At 43.9% G+C, this 18,142-nt stretch overlaps 1 protein-coding gene across 2 annotated transcripts; it reads left to right on the top strand.

Moving 5' to 3' along the window:
* The first annotated feature begins 3,678 nt into the window (after positions 1-3,678).
* On the top strand, positions 3,679-11,141 carry ttc34 (tetratricopeptide repeat domain 34). 2 transcript variants are annotated; one of them, XM_021565604.3, is made up of 8 exons: positions 3,679-4,085; positions 5,203-6,010; positions 6,796-7,018; positions 7,443-7,635; positions 8,580-8,746; positions 8,915-9,188; positions 9,620-9,834; positions 10,018-11,141. In XM_021565604.3, the coding sequence occupies exons 2-8, from the start codon at positions 5,322-5,324 to the stop codon at positions 10,573-10,575; spliced, it is 2,319 nt and encodes a 772-aa protein (XP_021421279.1). In that variant the 5' UTR covers positions 3,679-4,085; positions 5,203-5,321; the 3' UTR covers positions 10,576-11,141. The 2 variants fall into 2 exon arrangements, with proteins under 2 accessions (XP_021421279.1, XP_021421278.1); XM_021565603.3 differs by having other exon boundaries at positions 3,682-6,010.
* Positions 11,142-18,142: the final 7,001 nt, after the last annotated feature.

Below are 18,142 nucleotides of genomic sequence, written 5' to 3'. Positions count from 1 at the left end.
TGTATTTTGAGACAGGCTTGAATAAGCTAAATTACCAATAGGCAGAGAGTAGCATTATTTGTCTGATTCTCTGTAATAATGGTATGGGAATAATAATGAATTTTATTTTGTATAGCAGTTTCTTGCATCAAACAACACAACATTTTCAGTCACCTTATCTAAAGGACAAGTGGATAAACAGGTTACTGTCAAGCCCTGCATGTTTTTTTTCTCCAAAAAGTCTCATGGAATGTAGGCCTACATTGAACACCGTACATTGGCTGCTATTGTAGGTTGAATGATAGAACAGCTATTTCCATGTTAAAATGTTATGGGATGCATTTTCTTCATTGTTTTTGGTGGTAGGCCCACATTATGATCAAATAGCCACAGTAGCCTACTTGGCCAATGTTAAAATTTTAACTTAAAGCGAGTACAGCCTCGGTGTTCACAGTAAGCTGCACAGAATTTTCACAACTTTCAAGTTTGTGCTCAGCAGACCTGAAATTTGCTCAGTGCTGAAAAAATAGAAGGGAACATTGCACACAAGTATAAAAAAACGTAATATAAGCTTACAATATAAAAACAATATTTTTTTCTTCCAAAAATGATGCATGGCCATCATATTTCCAATCTTTTTCATATAAAGAATGTAACCAGCTACATTTCCTAATAATGGTTTGCTTGTAGTTAATCTTGCATTTTACGGAGAAAAGTAGCTACACATCAGTCAGAGCGCTGCCTGCTGGTAGAATGAATGCCAGTTCGTGAATTCTTATCGAAGTAGAGAAGAGCAACTGAAGCACAAAATTAGTCTGATGCCGAGCAGAGATTACAACAATCTCTGTGACAAATCATATGCTTATCAAGCACAAAGAAACGTTCTCGGAGTGGAACAAGCAGCAGCAATCATGAAACACATATTTTGCCAATGCAAAGCGAAACTGTGACTCCACTAGAGCCGAGCAGGTAATACACCTCATGGTTTCAATTAATGATTCTCAAATTCTTTATTGACTGAATGTACCAGTTGAAAGTTTGGAAACACCTACCCATTCAAGAGTTTGTCTTTATCTTTACTATTTTCTACATTGTAGAATAATGGTGAAGACAACAAAACTATGAAATAACACATGGAATCATGTAATAACCAAAAAAGTATTATGGTAAGAACAGCTCAAATAAGCAAAGAGAAATGACAGTCCATTATTACTTTAAGCTTACAAGCTATTTGACCAGTCAATGCGAAAAATGTCAAGAAACTAAAAGTTTCTTAAAGTGCAGTCGCAAAAAAACGATCAAGCGGTATGATGAAACTGTCTCTCATGAGGACCACCACAGGAAAGGAAGACCCAGAGTTACCTCTGCTGCAGAGGATATGTTCATTAGAGTAACCAACCTCAGAAATCGGCAATTAACTGCACCTCAGATTGCACCTCAGAGTTCAAGTAACAGACACATCTCAACATTAACTGTTCAGTGGAGACTGTGTGAATCAGGCCTTCATGGTCAAATTGCTGCAAAGAAACCACTACTACTAAAGGACAAAAATAATAATAAGAGACTTGCTTGTGCCAAGAAACATGAGCAATGGACATTAGACCGGTGGAAATCTGTCCTTTGGTCTGATGAGTTCAAATTTGAGATTTTTGGTTCCAACCGCAATGTCTTTGTGAGACGCAGAGTAGGTGAACGGATTATCTCCGCATGTGTGGTTCCCACCATGAAGCATGGAGGATGAGGTGTGATGGTGTGTGGGTACTTTGCTGGTGACACTGTCTGTGATTTATTTTTACAATCCAAGGCACACTTAACCAGCATGGCTACCACAGCATTTTGCAGCAATATGCATCCCATCTGGTTTGCGCTTAGTGGGACTATCAATTGTTTTTCAACAGGACAATGACCCAACACACCTCCAGGCTGCGTAGGGGCTATTTGACCAAGAAGGAGAGTGATGGGGTGCTGCATCAGATGACCTGGCCTCCACAATCACTCAACCTCAACCCACTTGAGATGGTTTGGGATGAGTTGGACCGCAGAGTGAAGGAAAAGCAGTCAACAAGTGCTCAGCATATGTGGGAACTCCTTCAAGACTGTTGGAAAAGCATTCCAGGTGACTACCTCATGAAGCTGGTTGAGAGAATGCAAAACTGTCATCAAGGCAAAGGGTAGCTACTTTGAAGAATCTCAAATATATTTTGATTTGTTTAACATTCTTTGGGTTACTACGTGATTCCATATGTGTTATTTCATAGGTTTGACGTCTTCACTATTATTCTACAATATAGAAAATAGTAAAAATAAAGAAAAACCCTAGAATGACAAACTTTTGACTGGTACTGTACTTCAATTAATTTTTTCAACTGGCACCAGGGAACCTTCAGAGTCCTGTGACGCCTGTGGGCGTCCTAGAGCAAAACAACCGACACATACATGTCCATGAGAGTAATTTTTCTTATATGTTACGAATTACAATTCGTATGATATGTTAGAAATTTGCAAAATGTACAACATGTTTTTGCTTTAACGCTGCAATATGTAACTTTTTTGGGCAACCCGACCAAATTCACATAGAAATGTTGAGTTATAGATCTGCCATTCACATTGAAAGCAAATCTAAGAAGCGGTAGATCTGTTCTATGTGCACTATTTCAGCTTCATACAGCTGAAAATACTATATTTGGGGTTTTGAAAAATAATTTTCATAGCGGTTTAGATAGTACAATGATTCTCTACAGAATGAGTGCTTATTTTTTCACATAAACTGAAATTAGGCAAACCATTTAGAATTTTAGCAACCAACCAGGAAATGGCGAAGCGATTTCTGCATATTACACCTTTAGGTAACCTTCTGTCTTATGTAACCATATCAAAGGTAACATATCATACTATACTGAACAAAAATATAAAAACCACATGTAAAGTGTTGGCCTCTGGAGCAGTGGAAACGCATTCTCTGTAGTAATGAATTACACTTCACCATCTGTCAGTCAGACAGTAAAATCTGGGACTGACAGATGCTAGGAGAACACTACCTGCCCAAATGCACAGTGCCAACTGTAACGTTCGGTGGAGGAGGAATAATGGTCTGTGGCTGTTTTTCAGGTCAGAGCTCTGTGCAGGCCAGTCAAGTTCTTCCACACCGATCATGACAAACCATTTCTGTGTGGACTTTGCTGTGTGCACGGGGGTATTGTCATGCTGAAACAGGAAATGGCCTTCCCCAAACTGTTGCCACAAAGTTGGAAACACAGAATAATCTAGAATGTCAGTTTATGCTGTAGCATTAAGATTTCCCTTCACTGGAACTAAGGGGCCTAGCCCGAACCATGAAAAACAGCCCCCAGACCGTTATACCTCTCCACCAAATGTTTACAGTTGGCACTATGCATTGGGGGCAGGAAACATTCTCCTGGCATTCGCCAAACCCAGATTAGTCCGTCAGACTGCCAGATGGTGAAGCATCCCTATGGAACACTTTTGACACCATGTCCAGATGAGTTGGGGCTGTTCAAAGGGCAAGGGGGGGGGGGGGGGGGGGGTGCAACTCAATATTAAGGTGTCCTTTAATGTTTTTTGCAATCAGTGTAGATTGTCCTTATGGAGACACCTATTGGATAAATGTGGCAACTCCTCTTTTGCTGCAATGAAAAAATAAAAACGTTTTCAAGCCTTGTGGGCGGGTTTTATGCGTTCATTGGCTTAGACATTTAGCTAGACCTGGCAACCCTGGCTGTGTCTGTTGGTTATAACAGAAGGCGATCGTACGACTTTATGGGCAGAAAGAAAAAAGAACAGAAACAGACAAAGCATGGCTGAACAGACAGATGCTAATCATCTCAAATGCTAGCAGTGAGAAAGAAGCAAGCAGCCCACGCAAATACTTTCCAGATCTCAATGGCAAAATACGCCTTATCTACATCAAAAACAGGGCAATCGGAAATGAGAAACCTTACACATTTGAAAGGACGACGGAGGCGTTCAAATCAATGGATTAAATCTTTGTACAGCAGCTCCTCAACCTCATCTATGCTGGAAATGTGCAGCAGTCTGAGCGTTTGGTTTCCATAGTAACCACGGAAACACGCTGCCACGAACAAAAGGTAGTACTGGCTCGCGCGTTTATTACAGACATAATCATCCTAATATTAGCCTGTATTAGCATGCACTATGCTTAGAAGTGCATTTGTAAGACTTTCTCAAAACTAGTGACAGTAGTTTACTTGATACCAGTAGTTGGCTGCGCTGTATTGAATTACAAATATGGGGCCAGTGCACAGCAATGTGTATTGTGTTCTTGAGAGTCTCTTGCCTATTGAATTTTAATAGCCAACAAATTGGTTAGCTAACACACTGAGGAAATGTAGGTCAAACTATATATCAGTTACTATAAAGAATAGCTAGCTAATGCTAGAGTTCCTTTTTTGGTATATAACTTTAGTAGCTTGCAGAGACAGCAGCTATAAGTTATCTAGCAACAAGTAACAAATAAACAAAGTGAACTGGCTGAAAACCTAGGAGGACAGTGGGGGTTGTAACAAACATAGGGGACTGAGCAAGCTTGCCTAGGCACACATTTTTCTCTGTGGAAAATGTACCTTATTCATAAAACAGAAAGTTGAGCTCACAAAATGATTAAAGGTAAAGGAAAGCCAAATGTATATTTCTCAGTACGCTGCTCAGCTTTGCTCGAAGGAAAGCAAAACCCATGTCGAGAGGGTTCCACTTGTGTGGTTTTGGAGTTAACTAGAGCCCTCACCTGCTTGCTCTCAGACCCCTACAGTCCCAAAGGCCCTAGGCTTTATCTCAAGGCTTTCCAAGACAATAAATCGGAGACTGTAAGACTAGTCAAGGGTAGACAAGCTCAGCACCTGCCCAAGATAGTGAAGGTCTTCTCTGAGCACATTTTGCCAAAAAATACTGAAATGAAGTCTAGGGAGAGAGCGAGTGAGGTCATCGACATTGTAGCAGAAGCTGCCTCTGAATTCCTTGAGTTCTTAATGGCTGTTTCGCCAGGGGACACAGATGTGCAAGAGCTGCAAGCAGCCTTCTTATTTTCATTAGGCAAGTTCGAAGAGAGCGCAGATGTTTATTCTGTTGCCTTGCAGGATCATTCACAATCACAACCAAAGTCAGGTACAGGCAAGGTGGTTAAGGGGATGCCAGCAGAAAGAAGAGCCAGTCTCTTGACCAGTAGAGCGGCCACCCATTTCTCCACAGGGGGGCGAGCCACGGAGACAAGCCGGGACCTTGGTGAGGCTTTTGGAGTCCACCCTGCCACAGCACGACTGCAGTTCCAGAGGCTCTTCGTGGACCAGGGGACAGGAGCGGCAGCCCGCATGCAACTGCGTCAGCAGGCAGAGAGAGGACTGTTGGGGTACAGGGAGACAGTCCTGGTCCGTCTTGACCTGCGTTCCTCTGAGGGCGTGGAGCTGCTGGACCCAGTGATCGCCCAGCTCTGGGCGCTGTGCCACCTGGAGCCCGACGGGGGCAGCAGAGAGTTGCGGGTGCGGCTGGCCGAGTGCCTCCTCCTGCGGGGCGAGTTCCGAGAGGCCCTCTCCATCTGCAGCCAGCTGGCGACCCACACCAACTCCCACGCCCAGCATAGCTACCAGAACACACTGCAGGTGCTGCGCGGCTACTCCCGTCTTCTCTCAGATGACCACAAGGGGGCTCTGGAGGACTTTCAAATGGTGATCGAGCACAAGGCACCCCACCCTTCCAGCTGTGTGCGGGCGCTGTGCGGCAGGGGCGTCCTGCGTATGATGGGGGGCCTGCACTACCTCACAGCCCTGGACTATGTGACGGCGAGCAGGTTGCAGCCCCAGGACACTGCGCTGACTGTACGCTGCTTGGTTCCCTGGAACTGCCGCGGGCTGCTGCTCACCGTGCTGTTGGAGCAGGCCAGGGTCATGCTGGAGGAGTGGACCGTAGATCACAGCTCCAGTCTCAGTCCCTTGGAACAGCAAGAGCACCAGCAGACCAAACAGCTACAGCCTACGCAGACAAAAGATGGCTACAAAGAAGGGTAGCTAGCGCATGTGTTTCTCAGTGTTGAGGAAGCTACTCTGTTATCATTGTTTACCAAACTACCAATTACTTCACACTAGAAGAAGTTAAGATACAATAAAAATATAGTTCACTAAACTAAAGCTACTTAGAAAAAGTAGTTCTCGACATCCAAGCTACTTGGGGGAAAATGATCAAATCTTAATATGAAATGTCAGACTACAAATTGCAAGAAACAGTTCACTCTAGGGTCAGGTATTAACAGAATGTGTAATTTAGTCTATTAAACGCAAAAACCTTTATTGCCTATATTTCCCCCATATTTTCTTATTTTTGCAAAAACAATTGTGTGTAGTTCCAGTAGTTAGCTACACCGTTACATGGCAAAAAAGTAATTAACTCCTGAAAACACTACCAAAATTTGAATTTATTTCAAATTCCACCAAGCTACTGCAAAATGTAGTTTAATTACTAGTTGAACTACATGTAGTTCCCTACTCCCTAACACTGGTGTTTCTGCATGTCACACATGGAATACTTTAATGTGAAAGATCTCATAAAATAGGCTGCATCGTGAATTAGGCTATAACCCACAAGTTGGCTATTCTTTAGACAGTGCTTGAATGATCTTATATTCATTTTTCATTCTTAAACCCTGTCTGTCAGAGAGTTTGTATCAATTTGTATAATTTTTATTGAATTAGAATTCAATTAGATGTTCATGACTTTCAGTGAAGGTTTTTTAATTCATGAATGTCATTTCAGTATCGGCTGATACCCTGATTGAATCTCTCTCTTTGGCAGGACACCAGTTGGAGTCCACTCTCTGGCTGTTTTGCTGATGGAGTTACAGCCCAGTGCTGACGCTCCTCAGATCCTGGTGGCTGATGCCCTGTACCTGCTGGGCCGGGTGGAGGAAGCGTATCGCTTGCTGTTGGCCATTGGGCCCACTAGCCCACGTGCACCCATCCTGGCCCGCCTCACCCTGCTACAACTGCACCGGGGCTTCCTTTATGATGCCAACCAGGTCCATCATTATGTAAACATTGCTTTATGTGAAAGGGCAAACTATTATGTTTGGTGTTTCAACATAAACAGTCATTCTAATCGTCCTAACATTTAAAAAAAAATATTACCTACAGTATAAGATGTCTTTAGAACACTTGTCAGGAGACCACAATATGACTACAAAAATACCTTTTGATACTGAAAGTCACTTGTTATTATGCACCAGCAATACACTTGACTTGGCCCTAAGTAACATTGTGTTCAAATTATACTTTTTAAATGTGTATAAATTCACACTTTACAAATGCTGTTACAGCTATCCAGAATTATATGCACATGTTGAAATTGTGGACAAATGTTCCCAAATTTGCCATGATAAACTAAAAAGCTAATGACTGCTATCAACTAACTCTGTGCTCATGCTTTGTCTGTTCTTCTTTCAGCTGCTGAAGAAGTTGATCCAGTGTGGTGATACGAGCTGCTTGCGCCCCCTGCTGGCCGTGGCGTCTAAAAAGGACCGGCTGCTGCTGCAGGGCTACTGCCACTCTGCCTCCAAACGCATCCTGGAGGGCCTGCAAGGCGAGTGCACCCTGAGGCAGGCCGTGGCCTATCTGTCCATCGCCATCATGGCCTCTGGTGATTGGCTCTTGTCATTTGGTCAAGCATAGGTCATAATTTTGGATACATGTTTTGTTGTGTAGGAAGCTCCTCCATGATAGTTAGGAATTCCTGCTTTTGTGACATTTATCCTCCATTCTCTTTTGTAATAGAAACTGACCTCCCCCATGACAAAATTCAGATTTTCCAAATTAAGTTTCAAAGTAAGTAATGCTGCCAGATTAAAATTAGGTTTATACTGTATTTTGTTTGCGGTAGATGCATCTCTGAATCATAAACACTTGATAAAGGGTCTCTTTTTTAGTGTAGCTTCGTCGTTATGTTTCAAATAGATCATAATAGTACAATGTACACTGAGGGTACAAAATATTAGGAGCATCTTCCTAATATTGAGTTGCACCCCCTTTTGCCCTCAGAACAGCCTCAATTCGTCGGGGCATGGACTCTACAAGGTGTCAAAAGCGTCCCACAGGGATGCTGGCCCATGTTGACTCCAATGCTTCCCACAGTTGTGTCAAGTTGGCTAAATGTCCTTTGGGTAATGGTGGACCATACTTGATACCCACGGGAAACTGTTGAGCGAGAAAAACCCTGCAGTGTTGCAGTTCTTGACACACTCAAACCGTTGTGCCTGGCACCTACTTCCATACCCCATTCAAAGGCACTTAAATAATTCATTCATAAATAATTCATTCATCTGAATGGCACACATACACAATCCATGTCTCAATTGTCTCAAGCCTTAAAAATCCTTCTTTAACATGTCTCCTCCCCTTCATCTAGACTGATTGAGTGGATTCAACAGGTGACATCAATAAGGGATCATAGCTTTCCCCTGGTCAGTCTCTGTCACGGAAAGAGCAGGTGTACCTAATTCTTTGTACACTCAGTGTATATTTTATATATACTAACATTCATGACATTATAGGCAATACAACTAATGTAAGGTCTACTACTTGCAGGATGTGAGGCAGCAAACTCATTGATGGAAAGGGCCAGGTGCTATGTCTTGTTGGGCCAACGCAAGACAGCCGTCTTTGATTTCAGCTCCATCTTGAAAGAGCACCCTGACCATGTACAGGCCCTCTGTGGAAGAGGCTTCACCTATCTCATGCTAAACCAACAGAAGGTACTAGGACACAAAAATGGGGGATACTTATCCTGCTGTACATGCAGTGCTAGTATTGCTTTTTGCATCAGCATTTAAGCAATTGTTTTAAGGGCTCTACATCCACATTGACAGCTTCTGATTGACAGATAATCTCAAAACGATTATAAAAATGTCTTTGTTTTCCAGGAATGCACTCAGGATATACTGGCAGCACTTCAAATAAGCATGGACGCCGTCACCAAAGACATCCTATCGCTCAAAGATAAGGCAAGGAAACTGGTCTGTGATTGGCTGCAGCAGTACTGCCGGACCAATCTGTCTGAGATCCTGGCGGCTAAGGCCGTCCCCTGCCAGGAAGAAGAGCTTCGAGAGGCCTTTCTAATTGGAGGAGTCCTGATGAGGACTGACTGCCGAGACACCAGATGTCATCTCCTCTACGTAGATATACTACTGGCCAAAGGTGAGATTGGCACTTGGCTGACAGACTCTCAGTTATCTATCATCAGTGAGTGCTCTTTTTGGATGACACCTAGACCATATGCCCTATGATTACACCTATGAAGTAATCTCAGATTTTCACAAGTGCATAGGGTGTAGGTTTTATGGGTCGACTTGGGATTTAGCCTTTGTCCTGTTCTGCCCTAGAGATGACACAGTATGGACAGTGTCTAAGCAGGCCTACTTTTAGGAAGGTTTTAGTTGAAGTATATTTTTGTGAAGTTGCTTTTCTTGATGATGCTGTTATATGATACCGGATCAGATTCATTTGTAGATTGAAGATACTTACAAGTACAGCAGAAGAATGGTAGCTTCTGAAAGTAAACTGGAAGTGCTAAGCTGTGCACAGTTAGTACATGTAGCTGTTTGGAAATATCTGCCCCTGTGATCCAGGTGAGGTGAAATCAGCAGGAGCTCACCTGGCTCAGGTGTTTGGCCAGGATCCCCGGGAGGCTGCAGCTCAGGCCAGGGTGGGCGTGGTGGAGGCCTGGCAGCAGAATTACCGCGGAGGCGGCGCCAGGCTGAGCAAGCTGACCGAAAAGGAACCCTCTACTCTGGACTTCCTGCTGACCCTCATTCCCCCGATTCACAGGAAACACATGGCACAAGTAAAAACAAAGACAACAAACGCCTATCGACCAATCAGATTGCTAACTTTTTTATAATTACTTTTTTCAACCCACACAAGACAAAGCAACTCTTCTTACAAGAAAAAACAATCAACTCTTATTACGTAACAGTCAACTCTCATCATAATATGTACTCACACAATTATGTCTATGTTACCATAGGCAGCAGCCCAGGAAGCAGGCAGTGTCTCAGCGAGTGGCCATTGGGAGCAAGCCCTGGCCCTTCTGACCGTGGCTGTGCGAGCCGCGGCAGAGCTTCGACTGCAGTTCCTGCGCCAACGGGCCGCTTGCCTCGCCCAGCTCGACCTGCATGAACGGGCTGTGGCCGACCTGGACCGGGTCATCTGGAGCCACGATGACCCCTCCGACGCTACAGTCTCCGGAGCCCCAGAAGAGCCTCACGTCTGGGCAGACGACCTGTGTCAGCGAGGCCGCAGCCTGGTGCTGTGCTCCCACGAGGGGCCCGCCCTGGACGACTTCAGCCGGGCCCTGGAGCTCCACCGGGGCCAGGCTTTGCTGTGTGTGGAGGCCGGGCTGGGAAGGTCCCGCCTGGCCGAGTGCTTCCTGCGTATGGCCCTGCAGCACTACGGAGAGCAGCAGCTCAGTAAGGCCTGGAGGTTGACCGAGAGCGGCCTGTTGGTGGACAGTGAGCACATGGAGCTGCGCAGGCTCAGGGCCAGGGTCAAGCGGGAGCACTGCAGCCCCTGCATTGTACACTAGATTAGTGTACCTTTGTAGTGCCTTGAGATACCATTGTACTGTACTTTGGAAGAAACCCTTCCAAGTAAAGCTCACTTAAAGTAACCCTATGACAATTTGTTTTTATGTACACTAAACCTCAGTTAATTGCTACCGCGAAAATATTTAGAATGTCAAAGGGGAAGCTGCATTTATATCTTATTCAGAATGAGGGCTAATAGAATAATGAGCATTTCCCTTGGGTAGTGTTTTTGTAAACATGGAAAAGTCATAGAATTTATTTGTAATATGTGAGTATTTTGCAATCACATTCCTGACATTTAATAGGAAATGGCGTGGGAACAATGGATATTCCCTGGGGCTTCAATTCAATATACTTGATACCTGGTTGATATGGTGCCTTGTGGTGGTTGAAAGAATCCCAAAGGAACAAACAAGTAACACAGGTTATTTCTGTGTAATTACGTTTGACTATTTTACTACATAACTAGTAAGACTGTAAAGATGCAACTACACACAACAACTTTTGTTTTATTTTTGTGTATTTTTGAATTCATGTGTAATAAACCAAATGTCTTCGACAGCAATTACTTTTTTTTACATTCAATTTGTTACATTCAAGTTAAAGACTGATTGTGTTTAGTTCATTCAGCTTCAATGTCATTGAGACAAATCATAATTTGTCATTTACAATTGCAGAATACCAGAGCACAGCGTCTGAGAATTGATACAGAAATCTATACAACCAAAATATCACCATGAGGTTAAATAGTTATTTTAGAAAGTGCCCATGTGCAGGTTTTACTTTCTAAGGGGCAAATTCAGACCTGAGACATGCAAACTTTCTCTCTATGAGTGCTCTGACATTGAACTTAAGCATGGGTGTCACGGTCGTTTGTAGAATTAACGGACCAAGGTGCAGCGTGCGTAGAGTTCCACATGTTTAATTAATGAAACTCACCAAAACAATACAGAACAAAAATGAAATGTTAAGTCAAATGCAGTGCACACTGGCAACTACACACAAACAAACAAGATCCAACAAAAACCCAGTGGAAAAAAGGCTGCCTAAATATGATCCCCAATCAGAGACAACGATAAACAGCTGCCACTGATTGGAAACCATACCAGGGCAACATAGACAAATAATAACCTAGATAACCCACCCTAGTCACACCCTGACCTAACCACCATAGAGAATAAAAGGATCTCTATGGTCAGGGCGTGACAGTACCCCTCCCCAAAGATGCGGACTCTGGCCGCAAAACCTGACTCATTAGGGGAGGGTCCGGGTGGGCATCTAACGTCGGGGGCGGCTCCTGTGCGGGGCAAAGTACCCACTCCGCTCACAGATACGGCAGCTTTGGTGGCGGCTCTGGTGCGAGGATCGTCGCCGGAAGCTCTGGACCGTGAATCGTCACCGTAGGAACCGGACCGTGGGTCGTCCCGGGAGGGACCGGACCGTGGATCGTCGCCGGAGGGACCGGACCGCGGATCGTCGCCGGGGGCCCCGGACCGTGGATCGTCGCCTGAGGCCCCGGACTGTGAAACGTCGCCGGAGGCACCGGAATGTGAAACGTCACCGGAAGCTCTGGACCGTGGATCGTAGCCACGGCAATAAAATGCAAATTAATTACTTAAAAATCATACAATGTGATTTTCTGGATTCTTGTTTTAGATTCCGTCTCTCACAGTTGAAGTGTACCTATGATAAAAAATGACAGACCTCTACATGCTTTGTAAGTAGGAAACCCTGCAAAATCGTCAGTGTATCAAATACTTGTTCTCCCCACTGTATATGTATTCATATCCATTTTGGGGAAGGCAGGTTACTTTAGAAACACCAAATACAGAAAATAAATACTGAATGAGATAACAAGATTAGAATGTGTAGTTTGTATAATACGTATGTTGTTCGAAAGAAACCTGGTATGGAATAAGAGGGATAATGTAATGATAATGATGCAAAATTAATGAATGAAGATACACATGGGAATGTAAATCTTAATGTAAATCATTCTCTGGTTTTTACTATGCAGAGACAGTTATGTATTGAGGCTCCATGTTGCCAAAGTAGGATTTCTCCCACTTACTCATCAGGTCTAAGTGCAGTGGGCGTTCACAGAAGGTGCAGGAGACAGTCGTTGGCCCGTTAAGAAGCAACCCCACCTCTTGCCATACCTAAACAAGCCTCTGTCAATCATCCTAAATCAGCACTCCTACGCTGAGATGCTTTTTGGACATAGGCACAGATCTATTGTAAACCCTGTTAGAGCAGTAGCAGCAGGTGGCTTGGTCACTCACACACAAAGTACTCCATCATTTCGGGGTTATGGTGAGGGGAGGGTGCCAGACGCAGTAGCTCCTCACCCTGGGCAACGGTCGGGGAGTTGATGGCCTGGACGTAGATGTGTCTCTAGCAAGATGTCACACACCTTGGAGTTGAGCTCCGCGTTACCAACACACACACACACACACACACACACACATTCAGTGAGTCTATCATACGTCCTTACATATCATTGTCATGTAGACAATGATCAGCCTGGCTGCCAGTCTGTTTCTGCTCTCTTGCCAACTCATTATGGAATTCCATAAGGGGTTGGCAAGAGAGCATATAGTCAACAGGCTGGCACTGGGTGGTCAAATCCTTTGATAATAAATGCCATGTTGTTTCTGGGGTAGTTATACCAGTAAGTTTTATACCCATGTTGGTAACGTTAGTTTTAAAAGTAACTTGTTACGTTACAACGTTATTTACTGTGTTTACTTTTGCGTTACTAAAAACAGATGCATGATGCAGGTGTTAAGAAACATTATGGAAATAAGAACATGTATTTCAAAAGAACTGAATAGAAGATTTTAAGTTTTTACTGGTAGTGTTAATAAATTACTTTGTTGAATTATTTACAAAATATATTATTTTAAATGAATGAACTGATTACTTAAATTGAAAAACTAACACGCTATGTTACTCCGTATCACAAAAAGCAATCAGAATACTTATACTTGTCGAATAACAAAGCTGGCATGATACAGTACCTCTTGCACACAGTAGTAATGACTAGGGCCCTGCATTCTTCTCCACTACCTGGCCTACTACAACATCTTCAACCTACAATTGTACTCAAGGTGTCACTGCAGGCTTTTTCAGGCACTCCCAAAGCCCCCCTAATCATTAGATAATTAAGTCAGATAATCAATCTTTAGAAAATGAACATCCCCTTTGGGGTCTAATTGTCAAAAAAAGCTTTCCAACAGAACTCATATAAATGACCCAGTTAGATGAGAGGTGCACAGACAATCTACATGCTTAGAAGTTTAATTTGTGGTACGCAGATATATATTTTCTTGATTCAGCTAACAAGATGTGGCAATTTAAAAAAATGTATTTTACAAGTGGCTTGAGAAGGAACAATACATTTCTTGGTGCAGGAGGAAAAACTACCCACTGAACAAGAAGTTGAGAAAAAGGCAGGGCCCTAGTAATGACACATGACTGGGGTGACAGTGACACAGATAGGATATCCACTGCTTAAGGCTGTAGTTGTAATAGAAAATGCATTACCCTTATAGGGATGATGTAGTGGAAGAGAAAGCGAGACATCTCACTGGCTCATTTTTTTTCTGGTTCATATGCAGTCAATTAACTAAGTAGACAATACCCAGCTTCTATTGCATTAGTGTCTATGGGAGAGCCACCCCTTAAGTAGTCCGGAAGTGTGACAATTTTTTCCAATGGTAAACAGCCTGAGTAAGACATTTTCATTCATCCATCATCTTTGGTAGTAGTTATTGGAGCATGATGAACCACAGTACCCATAATGCTCTGCACAACCTATCCAATGGTGTCTTGTCTCAACATACAGTGCCTTGCGAAAGTATTCGGCCCCCTTGAACTTTGCGACCTTTTGCCACATTTCAGGCTTCAAATATAAAGATATAAAACTGTATTTTTTTGTGAAGAATCAACAACAAGTGGGACACAATCATGAAGTGGAACGACATTTATTGGATATTTCAAACTTTTTTAACAAATCAAAAACTGAAAAATTGGGCGTGCAAAATTATTCAGCCCCCTTAAGTTAATACTTTGTAGCGCCACCTTTTGCTGCGATTACAGCTGTAAGTCGCTTGGGGTATGTCTATATCAGTTTTGCACATCGAGAGACTGAAATTTTTTCCCATTCCTCCTTGCAAAACAGCTCGAGCTCAGTGAGGTTGGATGGAGAGCATTTGTGAACAGCAGTTTTCAGTTCTTTCCACAGATTCTCGATTGGATTCAGGTCTGGACTTTGACTTGGCCATTCTAACACCTGGATATGTTTATTATTGAACCATTCCATTGTAGATTTTGCTTTATGTTTTGGATCATTGTCTTGTTGGAAGACAAATCTCCGTCCCAGTCTCAGGTCTTTTGCAGACTCCATCAGGTTTTTTCCAGAATGGTCCTGTATTTGGCTCCATCCATCTTCCCATCAATTTTAACCATCTTCCCTGTCCCTGCTGAAGAAAAGCAGGCCCAAACCATGATGCTGCCACCACCATGTTTGACAGTGGGGATGGTGTGTTCAGCTGTGTTGCTTTTACGCCAAACATAACGTTTTGCATTGTTGCCAAAAAGTTCAATTTTGGTTTCATCTGACCAGAGCACCTTCTTCCACATGTTTGGTGTGTCTCCCAGGTGGCTTGTGGCAAACTTTAAACAACACTTTTTATGGATATCTTTAAGAAATGGCTTTCTTCTTGCCACTTCCATAAAGGCCAGATTTGTGCAATATACGACAGATTGTTGTCCTATGGACAGAGTCTCCCACCTCAGCTGTAGATCTCTGCAGTTCATCCAGAGTGATCATGGGCCTCTTGGCTGCATCTCTGATCAGTCTTCTCCTTGTATGAGCTGAAAGTTTAGAGGGACGGCCAGGTCTTGGTAGATTTGCAGTGGTCTGATACTCCTTCCATTTCAATATTATCGCTTGCACAGTGCTCCTTGGAATGTTTAAAGCTTGGGAAATCTTTTTGTATCCAAATCCGGCTTTAAACTTCTTCACAACAGTATCTCGGACCTGCCTGGTGTGTTCCTTGTTCTTCATGATGCTCTCTGCGCTTTTGACGGACCTCTGAGACTATCACAGTGCAGGTGCATTTATACGGAGACTTGATTACACACAGGTGGATTGTATTTATCATCATTCGTCATTTAGGTCAACATTGGATCATTCAGAGATCCTCACTGAACTTCTGGAGAGAGTTTGCTGCACTGAAAGTAAAGGGGCTGAATAATTTTGCACGCCCAATTTTTCAGTTTTTGATTTGTTAAAAAAGTTTGAAATATCCAATAAATGTCGTTCCACTTCATGATTGTGTCCCACTTGTTGTTGATTCTTCACAAAAAAATACAGTTTTATATCTTTATGTTTGAAGCCTGAAATGTGGCAAAAGGTCGCAAAGTTCAAGGGGGCCGAATACTTTCGCAAGGCACTGTAGATATAAATGATGTAGTAGCAGTGCTATAGTATCTCTTACCTTTGATCACAGGCAGTCCTTTCTCCAGGAGCAGCTGCCTCGTTCCTCTGCGTAGCAACTGGCCCTCGGAGCTCCTCAGGACCCTCACAGACACCAGGGCCCCAGCCAGGACCATTGGAGGCAGTGAGGTGGTGAAGAAGAAGCCTGCAGCGAAGGAGCGTACCATATCCACCAGGGTGGTGCTACTGTCAATGTAGCCCCCTACACAGCCAAAGGCTTTACCTGCAACAATACCAAAGAATAATAAATAATTACCAAATGGAATACTTTGTGTAAATACAAGGCCTGCTACTATAATCCAATGAGACATTACTCTTATGTGAGTTAGTGTACAATATTACTGGATTTTGGAAGCAATGGAGTATTTTTAAGAAAGTTCAAATAGTGTATCAAGTTTGAATGCGACCCAATGTGACTAGCTAGATTGACAACCACTTACTCGGAAGCAAGTAGGCCTATGACTAGACTTGTTTAATACCCCCTTGTCATCTTAGCTTATATAAGCACTGATCTGAAACAATATTAAGTTCTACCATCAAATGGTGAATGTTAGGTTGGAGAGAAGGTAAGCTGGTCCTAAATATGTGCATAAAGGCAACTTCTTCTTTGAGCTATTCACAGTCCAAGAGGGACTCTTATCACACTGGGTGTGTGGGAGCATCTCCACAGCTGATACCATATGTCCCCTGCTTCCTCTGATAACGCCTAGCTTCTATTGTGCCTTTGATTAACCAGCATCATGGCATGAACAAAATTAATGCTGTAATGTCAGCAATATAAATGTATCAGTTAGTACATGATGACCAGTAATTAATTGGTTAACTGGCTTCTTCCAATGATATTATCTTGCCTCAAACAAATCTGTTTGTGAAGAGGGAGACAAGCTAAGACAGATAGAGACTAATGGTTAAGGGGGAAATCTGCGGTTGCTACATCAAAAGTTTGGAAACACCTACTCATTCCAGGGTTTTTCATTATATTTACTATTTTCTACGTTGTAGAATAATAGTAAAGACATCAAAATGATGAGATAACATATGGAATCATGTAGTAATGTCACAATCGTCGTAAAGGGGAGACCAAAGCGCAGCGTGATTAGAATACATTCTTCTTTTATTGAAGGACGAACACGAAGAACAGTTAAACCAAAACAACAAAACGAACGTGACGCTATGACCAACGAGTGCAGACACAGGCAACTTCACATAGACAATAACCCACAAACCACAATACAAAACAGGCTACCTAAATATGGTTCCCAATCAGAGACAACGACTAACACCTGCCACTAACTTAGAACCATATCAGGCCAAAACACATAGAAACAGACTAACTAGACATGCAACATAGAATGCCCACTCATAACACACCCTGACCAAACAAAACATAGAAACAAACAACGCAAATAATGGTCAGAGTGTGACAGTACCCTCCCCTAAGGTGCGGACTCCGGCCGCAAAACCTATAGGGGAGGGTCTGGGTGGGCATCTGGCCGCGGTGGCGGCTCTGGGCGGGACGTGGAACCCACTCCACCATAGTCATTTCCCTCTTCAAGGGCCTCTTTAGATTGGCGACCCTCGCCTCCGACCTTGGGTCTAAGACCCTAATTAAAGGCCCCACTGGACTGAGGGGCAGCTCCGGACTGAGGGGCAGCTCCGGACAGACGGGAGACTCGGGCGGCTCGGGACAGACGGGAGACTCGGGTGGCTCGGGACAGACGGGAGACTCGGGCGGCTCGGGACAGACGGGAGACTCGGGCGGCTCGGGACAGACGGGAGACTCGGGGGAGACTCGGGCGGCTCGGGACAGACGGGAGACTCGGGCGGCTCGGGACAGACGGGAGACTCCGGCGGCTTGGGACAGACGGGAGACTCTGGCGGCGCTGGGCAGGAGGAAGGCGCTGGGCAGGAGGAAGGCTCTGGCGGCCCTGGACAAGCGGGAGCACCTGTAGGGATGAACCGGAGACACAGCCTGGTGCGGGGGGCTTCCACTGGAGGGCTGGTGCATGGAGGTGGCACCGGATAGACTGGACCGTGAAGGCGCACTGGAGATCTTGAGCACT

This window comes from Oncorhynchus mykiss, chromosome 16 (genome assembly GCF_057628025.1).
Source record: "Oncorhynchus mykiss isolate SJ-2025 chromosome 16, ASM5762802v1, whole genome shotgun sequence".
In the NCBI taxonomy this organism is placed as follows: domain Eukaryota; kingdom Metazoa; phylum Chordata; class Actinopteri; order Salmoniformes; family Salmonidae; genus Oncorhynchus; species Oncorhynchus mykiss.
Note: the sequence above shows the minus strand (reverse complement) of the source record. Positions and strands in the feature narration are given on the sequence as shown.